General features: G+C 42.3%; 1 protein-coding gene and 1 long non-coding RNA gene across 2 annotated transcripts in view; one reads left to right on the top strand and one right to left on the bottom strand.

The window, feature by feature from the left end:
- LOC143211915 (uncharacterized) overlaps positions 1–20,602 on the bottom strand; it is a 135,975-nt gene extending 115,373 nt beyond the window's left edge. Inside the window, exon 1 of the long non-coding RNA XR_013009568.1 lies at positions 20,020–20,602. This is a non-coding gene — a long non-coding RNA (uncharacterized LOC143211915). The remainder of the gene's footprint in view (positions 1–20,019) is intronic.
- LOC143212193 (uncharacterized) lies at positions 11,087–12,810 on the top strand. The gene is made up of 2 exons (XM_076430678.1): positions 11,087–11,532; positions 11,892–12,810. The coding sequence occupies exons 1-2, from the start codon at positions 11,389–11,391 to the stop codon at positions 12,375–12,377; spliced, it is 630 nt and encodes a 209-aa protein (XP_076286793.1). The 5' UTR covers positions 11,087–11,388; the 3' UTR covers positions 12,378–12,810.
- Positions 20,603–23,077: the final 2,475 nt, after the last annotated feature.

The raw sequence follows: 23,077 nt of genomic DNA, 5'->3' as shown, positions 1-23,077 counted from the left end.
CTTCTACTAGGAGTCTGTTAAGGATGAAGAAATTCTAATCACTGTAGAAAACAATACAAGAGGTTAATCCTAATACGAGTGGTACTAAGGTAATGACCCTACTGTGACGAATAATCTACGTTACTTTTTTGTAGCTACTCCACCTTATAAATAATTACTGAATCTGCAATTTGGCGGATCTAAAATAAAGTTACTGCTGATTAAATGTGAGAGCTACGAATTCATTTGGACACCTAAGATCTGTTCAACTTGAAATACACTGTTCTATTATTCTGAATTCATTTTAATTAATGGTGTTTAGGACCATTCACAATGTTATTTATAAATTTTTTAAACATATTTGTGGAGGTATTTTTTATCCTAGCCTTTCTATTGTTATTAATGTAACAGATATTTCAATTAAATTAAATGAAGAAGTCAATTAAATCGTCAGAAATTTAATCAAAAAATTTTTTAACGTCGACAGTATTGTTTGAATTTGAAGAATTTTCAAAAGGTCAAAATATCTTTGCTTGTTTTTATCAATTCCAAAGCAAAGGAGTCGAATAAGAATTTCCTTTTTTCTTTAATGTGACTTTGAGAAGTGGAACATTAATATCGATATCCTCTAATTTTTCTACTGTTATAAATTTCTCCAATTCATTTTTCACTTAAATGCATAATGATTATTTAAAATAAAATTTGCCCAACACGGCTTGTAAAATGATGAAGCAGATACTCCGCGTAAATTGAGGGACGGAACGAGCATTACTGGACTACAGCTTCTTCGGTGCTGAAGATTCCGATCAGTTTCTCTCCACCGGAATAGACGCATAATGCGAGAATCACAGTGAAAGTAAAATTCAGATATAAAGACTAAGGCGTTACATGTATTTTAGAAACCGAAAGAGGAAAGCAGATCGAGCGTTTTGGTATTTCACAGGCGAGCGTATTCGGATGGTCTCGGAGCCGTTTAGTCGGGGCGCAACCAGTTTCCGGCGTAAAAAAATCTCGGGTGCTGCTCGGTCCGCTAAAATTAATTATACACGTGAGAGGGCCTAATATCGCGGCCAAGCCCGAACAAATTATTTAATGACACGCCGCACGGCGACCGTTCGCAAGAAACACTCGCCAAGAGCGTAATTACAAGCTGGGAACAAGAGTCGCGCAACATCGACAGATACGTCGCACGCAAACGGTGCAACACTGTGGCTCTCCCCGGTTAGAAAAGACTGTCCTTCCGAGTAATTACGTCCGGCCGGTGCCTTTCTAATGGATTTCCCGCCAATTAAAGGGGGAGGGCGGTGCATTAACGTGATCGTTTATCGGCCCACTTTCGCGTTGCCAGACCTTCGGCCCTTCGATACGCAAAAATTATCGCCGGTCGTGGCCGTAATTATCTCGGGGCTACCGCGATACGGTGCCCACACCGTGTAGATCATATTTCTTGTCGGCTTCTGCCTTTCTTCGTATATATACCCGGCTGCCTTGCGAACAAGTGAGACGTTCCGGAGCCGAGTGCATTAATCTCCGGCGACGGTTGCGTTAATGTAATCGTTTAATAAGTCCGGTTTATTAACTGCGCCCGCTCTCATCGGCATTAATTCACCCTTTGCCGCGGAACCCCGTGCACCGAAAATTCGTCAGATCAGATGGAGAACGGGAAAGAGAGAGACAAGGAGAGAGCAAGAGATAGGAGAGATGGAGAAGCCACCGAGCAGTATCTTTGCTCGCGTGCAAGATGCACCGGCCTCAGTGTGTACCGTTGGAGCCTCAAAGGCTCCCGTGATCAAAGGACACGGGAGATTCGAGGAACCGCGGAACAGGTTTAACGCGCCGAAACTGTTTCCCCTGAAGAGAAAAGGGCCCGGGCTGATTCTCGATCGCGGAGAACACGATGCTGGAGAGGGACACTTCCAGGGAAAGTCGATGATCGCGCTTATGATATTCATTTCTGTTTAATCCCCATCCGTCTCCCATGTAAATTTCACACATTTCTCGCGTAAAGGATCATGCCATTCTGTCATTTGTACAATTGATCTGAAATTTTGTGACTTTTATTTTTTCAACATCAAATGAATATACATATTTAGTATTTTTTAAAGGTCCCTGTGTATTTAGCTGACGCACTTAATTTTTATGTTTTTCCAAGTTCTTTGACGACTGGTTTGACATTGGTTTGTAACCGTTACACAATTATGCAGTCATTTTACAAGTTCTTTAAAGTGCAGCTAGGTAGTATAGCTTTGAATAACGAAATTATATATACGTATTCTCTTCGTTCTCCTCTTCTGCTCATATCTTCTAATTAATTCGTATAATCGAGGTTCTAATGTACTTCTTGATGTTCGTGACTTTTATTCAATATCCATATAAAGATTCAAAAGACTAAAGTTACAAACATCAAGGATGTGTACAGATAATATTATATATTTTCACTTACAATTAGATATCTTTTAATTTCGAATGTAAATCATTTAATAGAATCTATCTACTTTCCATAAGAAATATTGTACCATATTATATTATAATTTCGTAAGAGCATCGAAGTGTCAGATAAAAAACCAGTTCTCGATATTTCAACGACTCGAAATCGTAAGATCCGAAATTATGTCACTTCGCGGCAATGGTGTACAACTATCCGTTATACCGCTCTTGCAACTGTCCAGCAGTTACAGTGGTACAAACCATTTTTTCCCGAATAGCATTAACTCGTCGATCGGAGCGCGTAATTAACATAAACTGTCATCTAATCTCACGGCAAGCAAAAAGATCATGTTAATCCCGGTAGAAAGTGTTAATTCGATCCTGGTCCGTGAGCGGCATAAATGATTAAGTAAGAACAGGTGGAATAAATACATACGCCATTTCTTCCCCGAGCGTTGTACCGCTAGAATATTTTCCATTGGATTATCTTCATTTGCATTGGCCGTATCTCGCGGTATTAATCATTTCACGAAACTCCGCTGTTGGTCGTACCAACAGTGCTAACATCCACACGTCTCTCATCCTAATTAATACGATAAAATGCGCGGAGGATGTTTACCATGTAATTAGAACGAGCGACGCGTTGCAGTCCCTATCATCGCAGTTGCGCGTAGAGATGCAGGGACACGTGCGTCGAAGAGGGTCGTCGTCTTGAAAAACCGAGCTCCGATTCGTCGACAACGTTCCACAAGGTGAAAACGACCGGTGCCGAGTGGCTGGTGGAAAAAGCAGCCTTGCAAATCAACGGGCAATCAATTCCTTTGACTGCCGGCCACGCGAATAATTTCCATCGACAAGCGCCTTCTTGAAAAACCGCTCGTGTCGCCGGCCGGCATGGCAGCCTAGCCCAGGCTAATGAATACGAAACCTCGGCGATTTATCTCCGCTCATTCACCGGGAATATTAATTATTAATTGCGCCACGAATATTTATAAGGCGTGTCGCGATCGGGAATTTCTGTCGCGACCACGGAAACTTAACGATCCGCGAGTTGTGCTAATTTATCCAAAATGGCGATCGATACTGTAGCAAAAACTGTGGCGGATCATGGAGACCGGGGGTACTAGGGGAACAGACAGACCTCAACGGCAATCGAGTATGCAAAATGCGGAGTTCGGCCGATTATGCGACTCGCGGTGGCCGAGGAGAGGTAGCCGTGGCTTGCCGGGAAGGTTGTTAATCAGCCAATTGCAATCATCGCGCGGCACAGGTACAATGCCGTTGATTGGTTGATTGGCTGGCAGCGGTCTCTCGCGTGTCGCCTCTTTCCGCCGCGAGAACCATTATCCGCTTTAATAGAGGCCTCTAAGCCCCCACGGCTGAATTCTTCGATACGCGGACGTCCTGTCGTTTGCCACGACGATCCCGTCGCACCGCGCCGCGCCGCGGGAAAGTAACAAGAAAAACACTTGCTCGGACATCGATATGCGCCCCGAATGGAGAACCGCCGCGATCATGCTGCACCAGAGCTGCAACTTCCCACCGGAATCGCCATCTTTGATTCCGTTGCTCTGCTACGGAACGGAACAGTTGTTACTGTTCCTGACACTGAATTTATCGAGCACTAAAAGTGAATATTTTACGGTACTTTATGACGGTGATGAGAATGTATTTGAGAATGACAATGATGAGAATGTGTCCTAAGAAATATATAAGCTAACCTCGAACGGCAGAGGATTTTAGAGACACATAAGAAGATATCGATTTTATCTATTTTCAAATTGAAAATGCATACAAATTTTAACATAATACTTCACTCATTTTCGTTCCCATCAATAAATTTCACATTTTAATGAATAGCATCTTTTAACGGCATATTTTAAGGAATTGATAAACAAAGACTGAATAGCCCTGAACGTTATCAAGTACATAATTACAAATAGGATTTTATGCATTAATGGCAAAAATGAGTTGGTCAAAAAGAAAACTATGAAGACATTAATAGAACTGAATATGATGCTGTCATATTTGACTTATTAAAATGATTAAGTAATACAGTTGTATTTAGCTTCTGTTGGCATGATTAGTTAAAGGGAAATGTGTTATTCAGAATATAAACCTTGAGAACAATTTTTATTGCGCAGAAACATCCACAGTCTAATTACAAGAATGGTCCTCTACCTGGGGGCTACCACAACGATATCCTTAACCATTTTTATTCTGTCTACTGCTTTAAATTGCACCTACCCATTTCTGTCACTAAACTGCGGATTTTTATGCATGTATGAAGAAATTGGCTGGGTGCAATATAAAACAATAAAAGATTAGAAAAATTTAAGAATATTGTAATGTTGTTTTTAACGCAACAAAAAGTATTTAATGCATGAAATCACAATTTTCATTTTACTCCTGTTTCCCACAATCAATGCAGAACATTTTTATTTTGCATATAAATCCGCAGTCTATTCACAAGCCTCCTAACTCCCTGGTTCTTCCTTTGTGATTCACGGCCAACCATAATGCGATTCATGCAATGTCAGAAGAGTTTCCCAAGAAGTAGCATAGGTGTAAAAATGTCTTCGCCTTCGATCGACATGGTCGGTTGACCAGTGCCCATCCAATCGGACATCCTGCGGCGCAGGATGTGAGGTGATGTCTCCCGCACACAGTGTCCAGAACCGAGAAATTCTCTGGAGGCTCCGGTGCACTATAGCGGGTGCATTGTGCTATACCCCGTCACCAGAGTTTCCATCGAGGCGAATTCCGGTTGGTAATTATCGTGACGCGCGACATTTGTTACGTCTGATGTCAGCTGGCTCGTCGGTCTCCTGGGAACTGGCGATCCTGAGGCAACAGGCCCGAGTTAGGGTTTTCTCATTCCGGTTCACAACAGTTCGAGAACGACGACAGTGATTTCAAATTTTCGGCAGTTCTTGACTTCAGAATATGGATTTTGAATTCGTAATGGCACTCTTAGAGTCCGTACCTCGATATGTAATTGGTGTGAACCGGGTAAAAGAGAGAGAAGGCTACGGATAACTGGCGATATCTCATCGTTAGACTGTGGATGTTTATGCAATTTTCAATTTTTGTAGTTGAATTTTAAGAGAATGTGGAATAAAATAGAATCTTATTTTTAAAATCGTCATATTTTATATCCTAGCATTTTTTGATAATTTTCAGAAGCCATAATTGCATAAAGATCCGCAGTCTAGTCATAACTGCTTAAAATCTGCAGTGTATTCACAAGCCTCCTAACTCCGTGGAAGAGCTTCATAAGTTCAAACTTGTTTCCCATTTTCTATCCATAAAACAATTAAAAAATCGTACTTCAATTTCTGAGGAGTCTTTGTAAAGGGGAGATTTAAGTTTTCAAATCTGTGGGAGACCCACTCACGAATGAAAACGTTTGAAGTGTTTATGGAGGTTTTAACATAGCATTTTTGGGTTCAATTTTCCACTCGCTGCATTATGCAGAAATTTCATTAAAAAAAAGAAGAATGGTGTGCGAAAGTAGAGTATTCAATTCATTACTTGTGTACTTGTCACTAATCAACTATCCATAATGGATGTGAAAGATTAAAAGTGGCCATTTATACTTCAACTATTTATACTGCATGATTGAATTAAACTCACCGCAGTTCTCAAAATAAAAGACATTTCCAAACTCTGCTGACACAGATATTTACGCATGCACATACAGTCTATCCAAAAATTGTTTTAACACCGAATTTTCTATTCTCGAGAAATCGTCGACGTTTAACTTAGGACAGTTTCGTTAAAAAAATATTACAATAATGAATCTGGTCTGATTTCAAAGCTTCAGGTTTCTACTTTCACATACCGTGGTTCCATTTTTCGTAAGATAATTTTGGATGACGTGACAGGTGGAAAACTGAAGATATATTCTCGTACGACCTTTCTTATTTGTTTTATTAAAGTTTGAATGAAAAGCGTACAGTTAACTTTACAGTAACATAGTGCACACCACGAGAGCTTAATAAGATCAAACAGAAAAAAATGGTAATTCAATTTCTGAGAAGTCGTTGTAAAGGTGAGATTTCAGTTTTCAAATCTGTGGGAGACCCATTCACGAACAAAAATCTTTAAAGTGTTTATAGAGGTTTCAATCTTTAGGTTCATTCATTTTGGGTTCAATTTTCCACTCGCTGCATTATGCAAAAATTTCATAGAAGAAAAAGAAAAATGGTGTGTGAAAGTAGAGTATCCAATCCATTTTTTACGAAATTGCAAGAGGTTAAATATCGACAATTTCTCGAGAATCAGAAAAGAAAATGAACACCGTTCATTAGTTTGAACAGGTCTATACAGGGTCCTCCTTTAAGAAATGTTATTTTAAATTATAAAAAAACACTCTCTTTTTTACAATTGACCATTTTCTATACTTTTACTAACCACGTGTCGATGAGTGACAACTCGAATCTTCACAAATGAAAAATAGCGCGATATTTAAAATGGCACCTCTTAATGGAAGACCGTTCCACTGTTTCGTTGTGGGTGGGTCATCCAGTCAATTCACACAAAAAGTAGAAACCGATCTTTCTTCCTTTGATGAAACGCAGATGCAAACAATCTCTACACCTTTCAATGTGAATGACTCACCCGGAGGTACAATCCAAATCCCAGAGTCCAGAATCCCGAAAACAATTGACTCGTCGTGTTCAATAAAACAGCCAACCATTTTTTGCGGAAACCTGGATACAGGGTGTGGAATGAAACAATATCTCACATCAACACCCCCGGTGTATTATCGGTTTCGCGGGACGTGTGTCGGTGGAGGCTAGTGGTTTAGTGCGGCGCTATCAATAAAGGCTGGTTTCTATTCGTCGGAATAGGAGCGTCGGAATGAGCGGCGTTCGGATGATGTATCGTCTGGGTGGGAGACGGTATAAATTTCCGTTCGGCGAGACGGCCGTAAATATTCGTTCGCGTGAATTACCGTTCCGCGGCGATCGCTGAAAAGAAGCTCTCGAAAGAGAGAAGGACGGTCTGGGTATCGAGGCGGACAGCGGCAGTAAATCGGCGGAAAGGGGACGAAAGGTAGGCGCGGGAAGGCAGTCAGGCAGGCAAGGTAGTCAGGCAGTCAGGCAGGCAGCGTGGCGCACGATTACCTTAGCGTGTGCGAGCGCGCACCGAGTGACGACAATAAAAGAGCTTAAACGCGACGTCCAGTCGTTTCCCGGTCTAAGCGCGACGTTGATAAATAATCATTGGCGTATAGACGCAAGCATCTACATGCAGGTGTACATTCAGGCCGGCACGTCGCGCTGCAACGCGAGTGCAACGCGAATGCATCCCTCGCAGCGCCTCGCCGCGTTGCGTCGCGACACCTGGTGCTGATTAACGAATCGGTGAATCGGTTCTGGTCAGGTAGAGGAGGCTAAGTGGCCGGCTAAATTGCCGCGTTATTCTTGTAAACCGCGGCATCCCCGACTATCCAATTACCGGACGAGGTGGCAAGATGGCCCCCGTTTACCCGCGTGCATGCACACGCGTTCCACAAGAGGACTCGGAGTCGCGGGCTTTTTTAAACGCCGCCCGACACCATTAAGGTCAACTAATGAGCACAGGTCCAGGGAAAAAAAGGGGGGGGAGCCGGGGGGAGAATTAATCGGTAAATTTCGCGTGGCACCGAGCCGGCTGCGAAACAGGCTTCGTTAACACTAGGGATCGACGAATTTAACAAGTATCGTCTCGCGGCTGCGATCTTAAAGATCGTCCCACTTGCCACTTTGCCGTCGTCGTCGTGCTTTCGGAACGTATTATTAATCGGCTACCTGCTGGCCACGGCCCCGAGGGATTTTAAGAGCGAGTCCCCACAGGAAATTATTGAGTTCGGCTACAGGACCTTTGCGGATTCCTTAATTGAACCTTCTTGTCGCGTTTGTACAAATAGCGCTCAATTACCGGGTTGGTTACGCTCCGAGGTGTGCTAATTTGTGAACTGAACACCGTGTTTTGACGGTTCCACAGTATTTTGTTCTAAATACGGAATGATTGGGGAACGAGGAATGAGAGGGACGCTTTTGTTTAGGACGAAGTAACTGTTCTGATTGGTAATATTTCTTGTCCTTTATTAACACATTGTTTGCGGCAGACGCTTAAAACGCGTTGTATAGTAAAATTGGGTGCCAGCCGTTGTCAGACATGTAGTATGTAAGTCATAATTATACATATTATTAATCGTTTCGCGACTGTAAGCACAAATCTGAAAAAATCACACGCTTTACGGGGTGGATTGATGAAAAAACCGCCCGCAACCAATGTGTTAACGAAGTAACAATTAAAAAAGTACAATTTGACTTCAATTTAAAATAATTACTAGACGTCTGGCAGCCACATAATGTGTTTGAGATTCTGAGTCGAAATGAGCTCGTATCCTGTCATCCAGGTGTTGATGATAGAGACGTTCCATCGATAAATTTTCATTACGTCCTCGTGGCATTTGAATACAGCGTTTAACTTTTCGTTCTTTATGCAATATGAACATTCATATGAATTTCACGCAGCACCACGTAAATTGCAGTTACAGATTGATAAAGTCTTGAAGTATCTTTTTACTTCGCACACAGTTTCACAAAAGCGACATAATTGCAGCGGACAGCTGGACATAATGCAAGTTAATACTAGATAAATAAATATTCAACGTGTCAAGCGCAAACTATAATCTGTAGCCTCGATCTGGAGCATCCTGTAGTTTTATTTTTCCCATTATTTTTCAACGAGTGGCGCCGTCTAAAGTGTAATGTGCTCCATTTAGTCGCAACATCTCGCGATCATGTCCTGGCTCGAATTAGATATTTCTCCGTAAAAGTTACACGATATTTCAGTATCTGTTAGCTACGAAAACGATGATCGAGGTATCCTTCTAGCGCGAGATAACGATCCGATTATCTCGGTAGACATCTGCGGAAGAAATCTTCACGAGACAAGCACACTCTTCCGAACACTTTTCAACGACGTTTTAACACGTAAAAGGCGACGGATTTAAATTATCTACCCATCATCGCCGGCAATGGACACGTGTATATATCGTGTAGAATCTTTTAATGGTTTGATAAAATGCAATCACGCCGATAGCTGGACCGGAAATGAGCAGAAATGTCGTATCGCGTGGTGACAAACGTCAACGGTGGAATTAACGGTGAAAGAGCGAAAAACTACCTATGGATACTTAAGCTGGTATCTTTACGATTCCATGGTTTCTGCCTCACTATTTCACCCGTGCGATTCGGTGCAACAGCCCGGTTACATCGAAAAGCCAACTCGAACGGCATTACAGGACTTTCGAAAAATCGTTCGAGCAGCGATAAGCCATCGTCCGAGACGAGACTATCTTCGATTCCATCGAAGCGTAAGACACACTCGGGTGAAAACGCGATGTCGGTTCCGGATTGTCATCGGAGCAACCCTTTAAACGTTGTATGCACTTGACAAAATTGCCTCGCGGACAGTCTAATGTGACAGTTACCTGCAGATAGTCCATAAACGTTCGTTGTACAATTTTATGGCCACTATAAAAAGCTTCTTCGCCGTTTAAAATGTATCAGTTTCGTTTTAACCGAAGAATCGACTACGTGAACAGAAAAATATTGCACTAAATATATTTATTGCACCGGAAAATATTCCAAGAAAATATTAAAAATATTATTTACAGTCGTCATTATAAATATTTCACTGTATATTTAAAAGTGATTAATGGCCACTATAAAAAGCTTCTTCGCCGTTCAAAATGCATCAGTTTCGCGTTTTAAGCGAAGAACCGACAACGAGAACAGAAAAATATTGCACTAAATATATTTATTGCATCGGAAAATATTCCAAGAAAATATTTAAAATATTATTTACAGTCGTCATTATAAATATTTCACTGTATATTTAAAAGTGATTAATGGCCACTATAAAAAGCTTCTTCGCCGTTCAAAATGCATCAGATTCGCGTTTTAAGCGAAGAACCGACAACGAGAACAGAAAAATATTGCACTAAATATATTTATTGCATCGGAAAATATTCCAAGAAAATATTAAAAATATTATTTACAGTCGTCATTATAAATATTTCACTGTATATTTAAAAGTGATTAATGGCCACTATAAAAAGCTTTTTCGCCGTTCAAAATGTATCAGTTTCGTTTTAACCGAAGAACCGACAACGAGAACAGAAAAATATTGCACTAAATATATTTATTGCGCCGGAAAATATTCCAAGAAAATATTTAAAATATTATTTACAGTCGTCATTATAAATATTTCACTGAATATTTAAAAGTGATTGATGGAGTACGTCAATATGCTTCTTCAGACGAACAGAAAAAAATATTACACTAAATATATTTATTGCACTAGAAAATATGCCAAGAACATTTAGATAATTGTCGAATATTTCATAATTTACTTCATAGTGAGATATTTTAAAATGTATTTCCTTTTACAACTCTACAGAATATTTAAAAGTGATTGATGGACAACATCAACATCAATATAATTGTTCAAATAATCTTGACATATCATCGTACATAATCTTGACATATTTGCAGTTCACGATGTATTCATAGAAACCGATGTTCAGGATTGTAAACGATGCTTCACGCGCCGTACAACCGAGCGCGATCGAATAGTATCGATAACAAGAGCAACGCATAGAAACCATAAAACAATGCAGTCATTTGTAATCAAAATCGCCTACGAGTAACGCGCAATTTCGGCCGGATCGCATTACGATGCTTTTGGTAAACAATATTAAAATTTCGTCGTGATTAGCGTTGCTTTAACGTCGTCAAATGTGTCAAATTGTTCTCAAAATTTGGTGTGAGTGGAAATGATAATTTTCTGAGTAGATCATTAACAAAATTTCGATCTATGTGTCTTTGGAATTGCTGAGGGACAGAGTCGATCGAAACGAAATAATTATCAACAATTCGGTGATTGTTTATTGGAGATCACGGAAGAAATAGATAAAAAATGGGGAAACAGGTACCGAAAATGTCGGCTCGGGTGGTCAACGCGATCAAGAATCTGCGGGAGGTTCACGGGTCCACGTCCAAGGAAATTATGAGCTACATCAAGTCACAGTATTGTGCTTCGGAAACGACTCTACAGAGACAGGTACGTATTTTTAAACATTTCATTCGATGCGTCATTTGTTGTTTTGAAATTTTCATCTAGCGATCATTTTTATTACATTTGAGAACGGTTAGAATTTACTTTCATCCAAATGGAATCCTTAACAATTCATCAAATAGATCTAAATGAGTTGATTTGAGTTGATTGAAAGATGAATTCGTATAAAAATGAATAATTCATTAAATCAAAATCATATAAAATTCACTTCTCCTTCGAACGACAAAATTCGAATGTTCTCAGGCCAGTAGCTCATCGCAGATGGAGAAACAGTACAGAAAACTCTAGAAGAAATTCATTTTAACGTAAACAATATTAGTTATTGATACAATCTGCTTCCACAGATGCGAACAGCATTGACGCGCGGCCTGAATTACGGAATCCTGAAGAAGAACAATGGCAACTACTACCTGAACAGGGTGGTACCACAGCTCGCACCGGCGAACGTGCCAACTGAGAGAAGTAGAAGAAGCAGACGTCGTCGAAGCAGAAAACGAAGGGGTCGCCGTCGCAGCAGAGGTCGTAGACGAAGAAGTCGCAGGGGTCGTAGACGAAGAAGTCGCAGGAGGCGAAGCAGGCGGAGGAGTGTAAGGGCCAGGCGGGCTGGTTGCACCAATTGCAGATGCATCAAAAGGACCAGGGATCTGCAGATGCTGAAGGACAACCCGCTGGAGCCACAGAACGTCGAGGACGACCCGTGCGATAAGGAAAGCGACACGGAGTGCCGCAGCAAGAGCAGAGACCGCAGCGGAACCCGTAGTCGATCATCTCTGAACAGCGATCAAGATGCCGCGATCGACGATCGACAGGCGACTCGTGATCAAGATTAATGCGGTCGAACAGCTTGGTTTATGCCTCGAACCCGGGCATCGTTAGCGGCGACAATCTCTCAGCGCGTTGTCGGCGCCGATCGACATTCCCCGTGACGCTCGACAAACCAAACGAATGGCAAGGGCCGTGGCCCTGGAACCTTTCTTTCGGCACCTCTTCCAAAATTTTAGCCAGCCAATCACGTATAGTTTTCTTAATCATTTGTGCTCGTCTATGTTTGTAATAAATTTATTTTCTACCACTTCTCCTGACTTTAATCGCAGAGAGGGAAAGGATGTGGATACTTATATGGGATTTTGAAAATGCGAGGCTAGAAAACCTGGAATTGGTTGAAACTGTAAGGGATGATCATATTGTTAGAACCATTTGTCTAAATTGACGATTGAAACGACTGTTCAATTTAAATCGAACAACCAATTATTGAATGAATTATATTTTTATGCAGCATTACTTTTATGATGCTGTCACATGAGCAAACAGTACTTTGTTATATTGTGGATCTTGGTAAGCTATACATGAAGATTCGCAGTTTACTAAAAGACTTCAGGATAGCAGCATACACTTTTATATTCTATTTTCATGGAACGCTGAATAGTCGTACACATTGACGTTACCTTTTTCCAAAGCATTTACATTTATCCTCATTTGTGTTTTATTCAATTGATGCGTATTTACATTCCGTAAAGTATAACTATAAAGAAACTAGAATCGTCCGATTTGTTTCTGAAGAGTGCCTCGTTGAAGAGATTAAATAATTCATTTATCTGTCGCATTCTAGTATTTCCTGTTGCATGATTAGAAAAATAGTTTCGTTCATAAGAATGTGATTTAAAGGTCCTATTCAAAGGCATCAATTTTAGACAATTTACGAGATGAAAATACTGTCAGTAACAAAACAAGATTAGTAATAATTATTGTAACAAAAGATCAGTATATATTTTTATTCTTTCCTGCAACTGAAGACATTGATACAGGATTCAGCTTCCTGAAATATTTAAGAGAAACCTTGTTCACAAAGGGTTAATAGTATCGGCATTTTAGCGCCGTTTGCAGGGAAGAAAGCGATCGTGGCAGATCCTGGGTATTCTCATCGAAGGTTTCTCTCGGTCGCCGATTTTTTCGGGGCAAGTTTTCACAAGTGTGTACGAGCAGGTTGCATCGGTATGGGTCTCAGGCGCGAACGGGGGTCAGGGTCCCGAGACTGAGGTAGCCCGAATAAAACCAACGGCCATAACTCTTCCGGTGGTGGGGTCAAGGTAGGTTAGAAAGGATCGAGAAGTGATTAGTGGTATTTACCGGTCCCCACTGAGAGAGAGCCTGCCGATTCTCGGTACCGCTCGGACGTCCCGCAGGGTCCTGCGTACGCGTCACAATACTGCGATCTAACTGCTCCCTATTATTCGGCAGGACTCTCTCGGAGGTCGTCGTGACACTACCGGGGGGATTCATCAGCCGATATTAATGCGATTCTAACGGTCAGCATTAAAAGAGTTTTCTCTTCGAGCGACGTTGGAGAACCGTTTCCATCCGGTCCCAAACTTCATCGGAGGTCCAGCTCCGAGGATTGCCCCGATGAAAAGGACCGCGGTGTCTATCCGGGGCTATCTCGATCTACGCCGATTTGTCTCTCGCGGTAACGAATGGCGATCTTGAAGAACCCTACCAGTGAGCGACGCGTTCTCCCTCTTCCACAACGCGCAGACTGGCAGCTGAAGAATCACAGAACCGGAAGTGGCTTCGGCTATCGGTACTCCTCGGAGAAATTAACTGAAGACTTCGACTAGAAATTATTTTGATTTCTTTCGACCTGGAATATTTTCATTCTACACGATCTATTTCATTTTTAACCGACTTCGAAAAAGGAGGAGGTTACTCAATTCGATCTGTATGTGCCTTTTTTTCGCTTTTGTTTTTCTATGCATGGTCACCGATTACGCCGAGATAGATGGACCAATCATGACGGAATCACCTTCTGCATTTTGTAGGGTATGTCTCCCAATTGGTCCCTTGAAAACAAATTTTGCATTTTTTCATTGAATTTTTCTTGAATATGGTGAACTTGGAAATCAGTAGATGGGAGAAGATACATTAATACGTGAAAGCATGTAGAAGAATTGAAGGATTTTCGTAATTTCCAGTATCGAAAATTTTCAACTTTTCGCCGCCTCCGAAAAGATTGTATTGTATTTCAGTTCGTGAGTATTCACACAAATTAAATGGAAATTATTTCATAGTTTTTAGTGCATCTTTCAGTGCGTTTTTTCGAAGTCGGTTTAATTTTTTCTTATAAAATTTTTTGATGTACATACATAAGAAATTGAGCGTATTTACTCGTACTACTTTGAACACGTTGCTGTGCCAGTCCCCGAGGACCGACGGTATTGAATGTAATGTTGAATGTGTTCACACAAAATGTTTCACTGACCTTCGTATGTCAAAAAATACCTATCTCACTTCTGTATCTCTTCAGAATCGATGCTGGTGAATCGTCTCGTTACTTCAGCAAAGATATCACATCTTTATTACACCAATATTGGAAGTAAATAGCTACGTACGGCGGATACGTCGCGCAAATTGCAGATGTAGCCGTTCTAGAATTAATTTCCCGTCGTGCCATCTTTTCTGTCATTTACACAATACGAATGATACGGCGGTCGGTGTATTAAAGAGCAGCAGCGAGACATGATCGGTGCTTCATACAAGCGGTGCCTTTCGTGGCCACGGGCAACACATAACGAAGGAAACACGTAGCGGCTTTAATTTAGGTCCGTCGGCCGGTAGTTTCGGGTCTCAGCGTGCGACCCATTGTGAGCGATAACGAGTAAGCGGCCACGCATTATGACCGTTCTCTTGCGTGTGCTGTCCGTAACACGGCTTATTATTTCGTAGGATCCAGGGCAACCCAACAATGGGGGGCATCCTGGCTGTTAATGAGCCGGCCGGACTTATAGCCCGGCCCGATAACTCGATATTACAGCCTTGAGAAACGCGATCATGGGCCGCGCTCACGCCCACGCACCGCTCTCTCGACCAACAGGTGTCTTCGCGATGTTCGTGACCGGCGTACTCGAATCAGTCGATTGTGAATTCGTTAAGTCTCATGCTGCTTGTGAACTCCAGGTGATAAATCATATTTTTATTGCGCGCCTACTTTTATTGAAAAGAAACACGCGCCTCTTCGCATACACGCATAAAATATTGCTAGATATATTGGTAGAGAATTCTCAATGCGACTTTATGCATTTATTACGAAAATGAGTAGGTGTAATTTAAAACAGTACAAAGATTGGAAGAATTTAAAAATATTAACAAAGAAGATAAATTTCGTTGGGAGATCTTATTACCTTATTATCTTATACGAAAGAAAACTGTACCATTTCCAGTTTAATAATTTTTAATGCGTGCAACTTTTCATTCAAAGCACAATAAGGCATCTTTGTAAAGAAGAGAGGTCAGTCTTTAAATCTATGGTGACTTTAGGTCTCAAAAAAATTTGTCAATGTCAGCAGAATTGTCTGAATCTTGATAATTCTCGGGAGGTATGGGCTACATAGGTCTTAATAGATCTGGGTTATCTTCACTTTTCTATCATCCTATCTAATGCAGGAACCTCTTCGTAAAAAGTCTAACTTTTTGTCACGAGATTATAACAGCTTTCACATCAGAAATGATTGAAATAAAACAGAGAGGACAATTTGGTCCGCGGTCGGTTAAGTAAGAAACAGCAAGAGTATAGTCATCATAAAGAAATTGTTATTTCTTGGCGACACGCAGTCGAGAGGTTTGCAGACTGCGGTAGCATGTAGTTTTTCAGCATTTCTATGAAGAGATCAAGATAGAGTGAAGTAATTCCGCCCAGAGCGTAACAAACTCCGCGGTGTATATCCCGCAAGACGGGATAGTTTCTCGACACATAAGTCAAGGGTCGAGCAGCGCTCGATAAGATAATGTGAGAGGGAGGCGAACTTTTCTTCCCGTTAGCGGCGTTATTTACTATTTAACGAGCGGCTCGCGAGCGAACGCGAAACGCCGATAAGAGGGGAACGGACAAATTGAAAGGGGGACAATTTGCAGGAGGGTGGCGGGCTAAAAATCCGCACCGGCAACACACGCCACCGACAAATTTACGAGTTCCACGCTGAAAGCCCCGTTATCGTTTCGTGTCCCTCGGTCTCCGGTCCTTCTCCTCGGCTCTGATCTCACAATTAGTTCGCGGGAACGCGGCTCCGAGAAGATGGTGTCCGCTCTTTTTAGGCTCCCTGCCCCCTCGTGTTCCACCTGCCGCGACTATGCAACTTTTGCGTGCACGCCGCTCAAATCTCCGCGCTCATATCCGCTATTTAATTATACTCGTTTAATTAAACTTTTCGTTTCCAGGTTGTTACGTCCCCTAACGGAAAGACTTTTTTCGGTTTCCGTTCGGATTCCGACGTCCGGGTCGGACTAATTTCACCGAAGACGTCGATGAAATTCGTATATATTCGCCAGTTACAATTTATTCGATACAAACAGACCAATAGTAGGAGTTTTATGATCCGAAGAACATAGACGGACACTGTTGTTCTCAAATTATTTTTTAATGATACTTTCACCAACATTTATGTGACATTTTTCTGGTTAAATTGAGGCAAGATACGACACAATTAGAACCATATTTAAGTATTTAATTCACGATACAATAGAATCTCCGGTTCATATACATGTTTCATATCTAAACAGTTCAACCTAAAGCGATTCAGCGGACATTGTAGCTAAATAATAGTTCTATTATCCCATTCGAGTATCATATTTGCCTCTCAAAACCCTACAACATTAGTGTCATTCATAATCTTCGAGGTATTTACACGTTTCCAGGTTAATCACATTATAATCCACCTAACGCGTTCGGAGAATCGAGGTTTTACTCTATCGTGGATTAAGTAGGCGAATATGTTATAAATTGCATCGTGGTTGGAGTCGTTTCAATCAGACAAACGTCGCAAACAAATATTGCAGTAAAACAGTTGTATTCATTGAGGCTACTCAAGAGAAAAATAAATGTAGAGTCCTTAGTAACAACAACATTCGCAATTCAACGAGCGCAATTTGAGTTATCAGTTCCCTCCACTGAATCTTCGAGCAAAGTGCGAGTGTCTTCGTGTAACGTGTTAAAACATTACAAGCTCAATAAAACACGCAAGCAACGGCGAAAAAGAGGGCGAAGAAAGCGTGAAGGTATCAGCCGATCTCGAAGCTCGCAGTGCGAAGTAAGAGCGCAAAAATGGGAGAAGCGTTGCAGCGAGCTGGGCAAAAACCACGAATGGCGCGGAGGGTTGACCTATCTGAAGACGAATCGCGGTTGGAATCATTTCTGGCTTTTGAGACAAGGAGAAACACGAAACGGTGGGTAGGAAGAAGTTTCGTGGGTTCGGTGGAGAGGAGAGCAAAGTCTCACGGGATGGCCTGGCCAGTCATCGCGACGTGAATCCTCCTAAACGACGAGAGAAGAGCCGGGGCAGGAAGAGCCGGCAGAAAATCTCGGCTCGATACGATCTTTCGCGCACGATTGCTCTTACGACCGCGGCTACGAAACGGTGGATCGAGGTGTCAGCCGTGTTCTCACGTGTACCAACCTGAGAGATAGCGTCACCCTGGCATTACGTGCGATATCATTAAGGTAGATTTATGTTGTACGCACCGGAGGCCGCGAGGGGTTAGGTTAGACGTTAGTCCCTATACGCTACGTAAGCCTGGATACGTGGAAGCTCGATTATGCGTGGACCGCGACCAATTGCTGCCGAGTGAAAGACACTTTGATTGCGCTTTATTTGGCCACTACTATTCACCGACGCAGTTACAGTCCACCTGAAATAGATGCAAACCGTGTACGTGAACGGGGTGGCTCGCCTGATGTTATCGTCTTAAGTCGTGCGGACGTTATTGTTAGAGAAAAAGCGTCTAATGTGGAGCTGTAGGCTTTCAGAGCTGGCACGGAATGGCTGGAAGTTTTCCAGGTAAAGGCACTTCAAACATTTGATGGCCTTTGATTTTTCAAATTCCCACTTGCTTGTAAGCATTTCACACTCTGGTGATCAAGCTTTTCGCAGATCGGCGCATGTGAATGATCGATTTAACCCCTTGATGTACGATGGCGTCTCAGGAGTCTTGTACACATTCAAGTAAAATGTTGTTGAATATAAACAGTATGTACATGTACGTATTTTATGCAACGACAAGTGACGTACGCTTTATGTAACACTTGAATTAATTTTTCAAGTATGATGTACAAGTTTTATTATCTAATTACCGAGTTGACTGTACACCAGTATTACCATACATGCATACACGTGCATTCAGTGCGTTGGTCAATAAGAAATGTATAATTGCGAATGACCGCGAAAATATTGGAGTATTACGTAAAAGAAGATTATCTAGCGTCCATACCACATATTTTTGCCGCCAGTGAAAAACGTGAAAAAAAACAGCTGGATCATTGAAACCTGACAGACTGCACCATGTGCGAATGGTATTCATCATGGACGTCGATTATACAGTGCGTACGCAAAATGAGGAAAAGGAGGAAGCGGTTTTAATTGAATTTTATTAGACCTTTTCAGAGACAAGATTCTCGACACGAATCTTTCGAGATGAACGCAGAACGAGGCAGCGTAACGGTGCAAATGACGTTGTCGTGTACACGTGGCGGCCGCGTGTACGACAAAACAGAGGCAGGAAGGTCGCTCCGTCCCGTGTGAATGTACCTAATCCGGTCCAGCCCGAGGAATTTAATTAGTCACCACCTTCAACGGCTAATAGACCGGGGACCACATGCGAGAAACTTTAATTCGAGCGATCCGCGCGGTTGATAACCGACTGTAAACTACCGGGTGCTCGAATTAGGCTACGCCGATGATACGAAATCAGCAGGTGGCGATCTCAGCATCCGATTACTCTGCCCGTGGTCCCGCCGTTAGCCCGCTGCCTTTCTCGTAGCCCTGGTAACTAGCGCAGAGATCTCGTAGCGCCGCTGCCACCTATAAAGGTGACCGTACTTAATTACGTTCCAGATGCCGAGATTATGCCTCGGCCCTTCCCGCTTTGTTTCGCAACAAGAAACGCCAGCTAACGAGTGCGAAACTTCCGGTTGAATTACTCAACCGGTCCTATCGATGATTGTCGGACCCTTTCTTCGTCGAACTCCTTGATCGATCAATCGGTAGCTAGGAACGAGGTGTAGATAATAGGCATTTGGATTGCTTCCGACAGAATGTCGAACTGCTCAACGTAGTCTAGAGACTTTATGCAGCATCAGTGCTATATTTCGTTCGTTCACAGAGTCAGAAAATCTTTAAAATACTGATTGTACTAGTGTGAATCCAACGATACGTATACACGTAACAAGAACTAATAGCATATGTTATTTTTACAACCTGGAATGGTTTAGTCGACGAAGAAAATTTGTTTCTAATTCCGATTTTGATTAAATAACGTGGAAAAATCACGAAGTATAAAATTGTCTACAAAGCCTACAGAACTGTAGCACTTCTTTCAAGTGCTTGAAGAATGACTAGATAATTTAAAAACAATTCGGTGCATTCAAATTTATCAATGCAAGTATAGAATATGAAAATACATGAAGGTTAGAGGAGACTGTAGACTCACCATCTCCGATGCGAATGTAATAGACGCTTTCATCGAACTGAAGTGCACTTTTGCCACGGATCCTGCGAACTTCCCGAAGGCAGGAGTGGCTCTCGACTCGATTCCATACCCGCCCTGTTCGCCAAAGAATTTCTACACGGTTCGAACAAGGATCCGGGGACTGGCGAGTTCCAATCTCGCAGCAGCAACGCGTGGAAGAAGATTTAGCGCGTGTTCCGGAGCCTTTTTCACCGACATTTCGCGGGGACGGCGTTCATTACGGCGTTGCTCCGCAGACCCGTACAACCGCTTAACTGTTTTGTCCCGGCTGATGGATAGCGCGTTCGCACGTTATTACCGGACACACGGCCAGTTTTATGAGTCTAGATTGGTACACGGTTCACTCGGCTGGGCAAGGGCTACCAACGCGCTGGCCCGTTAATAGTGTGCTCGCCGATAATGGTCGCCGAGATTATGTTGACCATGTAAGCCCAACATTAGGATTATTTTCGTGTCCGCGTGAACTTTCTCGACCGTTACAGAGAAACGAGCGCGACCCATGTAACGTTAGATTTCGTGAAAGGAACTCGCATTTATTCATATAGTAAACCCTTCACGTACAGTGCATGCGAAAAGTACTCTCACACCTTTCCGATTCTCGAGAAATCGTGATTATTTAAACAAATAGAACAACGATAGACCTAGACTCATTTCAGAACTCGAAACATCTATTTTCACAATCCTATTTTGTCCAAGACTGTTTCGAAAATGTTACACATTGAAACGTCTGTGAAGACATTGGAAAATCCTTTCCATGAGTGAATCCATCATTGATTTGAAGATTCAAGCTTCCCGTGAATCATGATGTACAAATACATCAAGTACAAATGCCACATCAGATACAAATTAATTACACTAATCAAGCACAAATCAAATAATCAAATACAATGTACAAATGTCACATTAGATACAAATTAATACAAATTAATTCGTATCTAGTAATTTTAAATTCAAATCCTTCCATTGGAGATTCGTTAATTGTGAAATGGAGTAACTACGTAGAAAGCGTTGAATAAATAATCCACAACGGGCTGCGATCTAATTTGTAATACCTACTATTTTTATCATCTTACATCTCCTAGATTCTACCAAAATTAACCGAATAGACTGTAATAAGAATTCTGAAGTTTCCTAGAAAAATCATGTGACACGTATGACCGACATACTAATAAAAGAGTGTTAAACACAGTGAACGTATCATTTCGCAAGCAACGGAACCGAGGAAACAGAAGCGGGAAACATTCGGCTGACCGCGTAACGGCAGCTGGCACCACCCCCGGATGTCGTGCGTGCGCAGACCGGAAGCGGTATCGATAATTATTTATCTGGCTCCTTAATGAACTCGGTTTTCGCGTCGCCGGAGATAAAATTACGGGACGCGATCGAGTCGCGCGACGATTGGCCGGAAGGAGAGTTACACCTGCGAGGCGCGACTCAACGGATACGCACGGTTACCGTTTTTTGCACACCTAGGTGTAGGCGTCCTCGAGCTGCACCGGCCCGTTTCCCTCTATCCTTCGTCCTCTTCCGCGCGAGGAGAATCGCATTTGCATCGTTAATTAACGATGGACTCGCCCTACTGCCGATCTCGGCGTCGATAACGCTGACTCTCTTTCACCGGTCTTGCACCACCAATTTTAATTGCTCGAGTCCTCCGAACCACCTCATTTCACAAGACGAATTTAGAAACATTACTTAACCCCTTGACGCTCGAATTAAGTGAAGTTCGAGGTCACCGAAAGTACAATTTCATCACACTAATTCAAGAGATTACTACTGTCTACAGAGTGTCACAAAAATGTTGTACTTGAAAGGGGTGATTCCTGAGATCATTTCAAGTAATTTTTTCCTTTACGGAAATGTTCTCCGCGGCTTTGTAAAGAAGTTATTAACGAGAAACAAGGATGAATCAAAGCGTGGCTACAGCGGATGTATTCGAACTACGAATTATGACCCTGAATTTTTCGATGTGACCGAAAATACCATGACATATGTGTGAGCTTAACCCTTCAGTACATGGATTGGGTGCATTGTTTAAATGATCTTGAACTTTCTGAATGAATTCATATTTGACTAAGAGTGCAATATAGCAATAATAAAATAACGCAAGAAAAGCTCTGGGTTTTCAGAAGAAATGTCAATGAAATTGACAGTGTATGACACGCTGTTGGTAATATTTGCTGTTAATATTAAACAATATTTTACTTGAACGTGTACAATCACATAAAGAAGACGCATTCTGAGACGTAATTGTACAGGGTTCGCCGAATCAAAGGAGTTAAATATTGTCAAATTAAAAATATAGCAAAACCATCGTTATGGGTGTATCGCAGCTACAGACTTCAGAACACCGTACTCACGTAAAGCAATATAAAACAGTGCCCTTTAGTGTATCATACAGTGCTAATAGTCCACCCACGTGAGAAACAGTTCGCCCAACTCTCCGTGATCCTTCGAAACCGATTCCCACGCGCGTTGCAAACCGAGTTCGCAAAACTGAATGCGGGTAGGGGGCGTACTTGGCCCCGGCGATTCGGGTCGGCAATCGAACGCCGGGACAAGCGGTTAATTAATTAACGCAAAGATTCACGGACCATGAGACGTTAAATCCGAACCGGGATCCGTCGATCAACGATCGATTCATCGATCGATAAGGCGATCGTCGCAGACGGCGCGGAAAGCGCTGAGTTGTGATTACATTGTTTGGTGCTGAATAGAGCCGTCTGTATGGTGCATGGACCCATTGTGGGTACTCGAAGAACTCGGCAGAGGTTTCTTCCCTCGCGCCGGTTGCATCGCGTTCCCTGCATCTTCCCCTGCATCTCCCCCCGCACCCCGTCCCGTTACTTTACCGCTGTTGGTTTATACTTTATATAAATACAAGACCGGTAACCCGGTGGTTCCGTGCGGATGGTTACCGGTTCGAACGTACCGGAAGCCAGGCGGCTACGGCATCGCCTCTTTTCTGCCGATTGCAAAAATTATGTCATTGAATTACGACACGTACATACATACGCCG

This window comes from Lasioglossum baleicum, chromosome 9 (assembly GCF_051020765.1).
Source record: "Lasioglossum baleicum chromosome 9, iyLasBale1, whole genome shotgun sequence".
In the NCBI taxonomy this organism is placed as follows: Eukaryota; Metazoa; Arthropoda; class Insecta; order Hymenoptera; family Halictidae; genus Lasioglossum; species Lasioglossum baleicum.
The sequence above is the reverse complement of the archived record's forward strand: the minus strand, read 5'-3'. Positions and strand labels throughout refer to the sequence as shown.

What these genes read in the sequence shown, in the direction of transcription:
- LOC143212193 (XM_076430678.1), top strand. Translation starts at nt 11,389, where the DNA reads ATGGGGAAACAGGTACCGAAAATGTCGGCTCGGGTGGTCAACGCGATC. An exon ending in AAACGACTCTACAGAGACAG is followed by an intron (nt 11,533 to 11,891) that starts GTACGTATTTTT and finishes CTGCTTCCACAG; the next exon opens with ATGCGAACAGCATTGACGCG.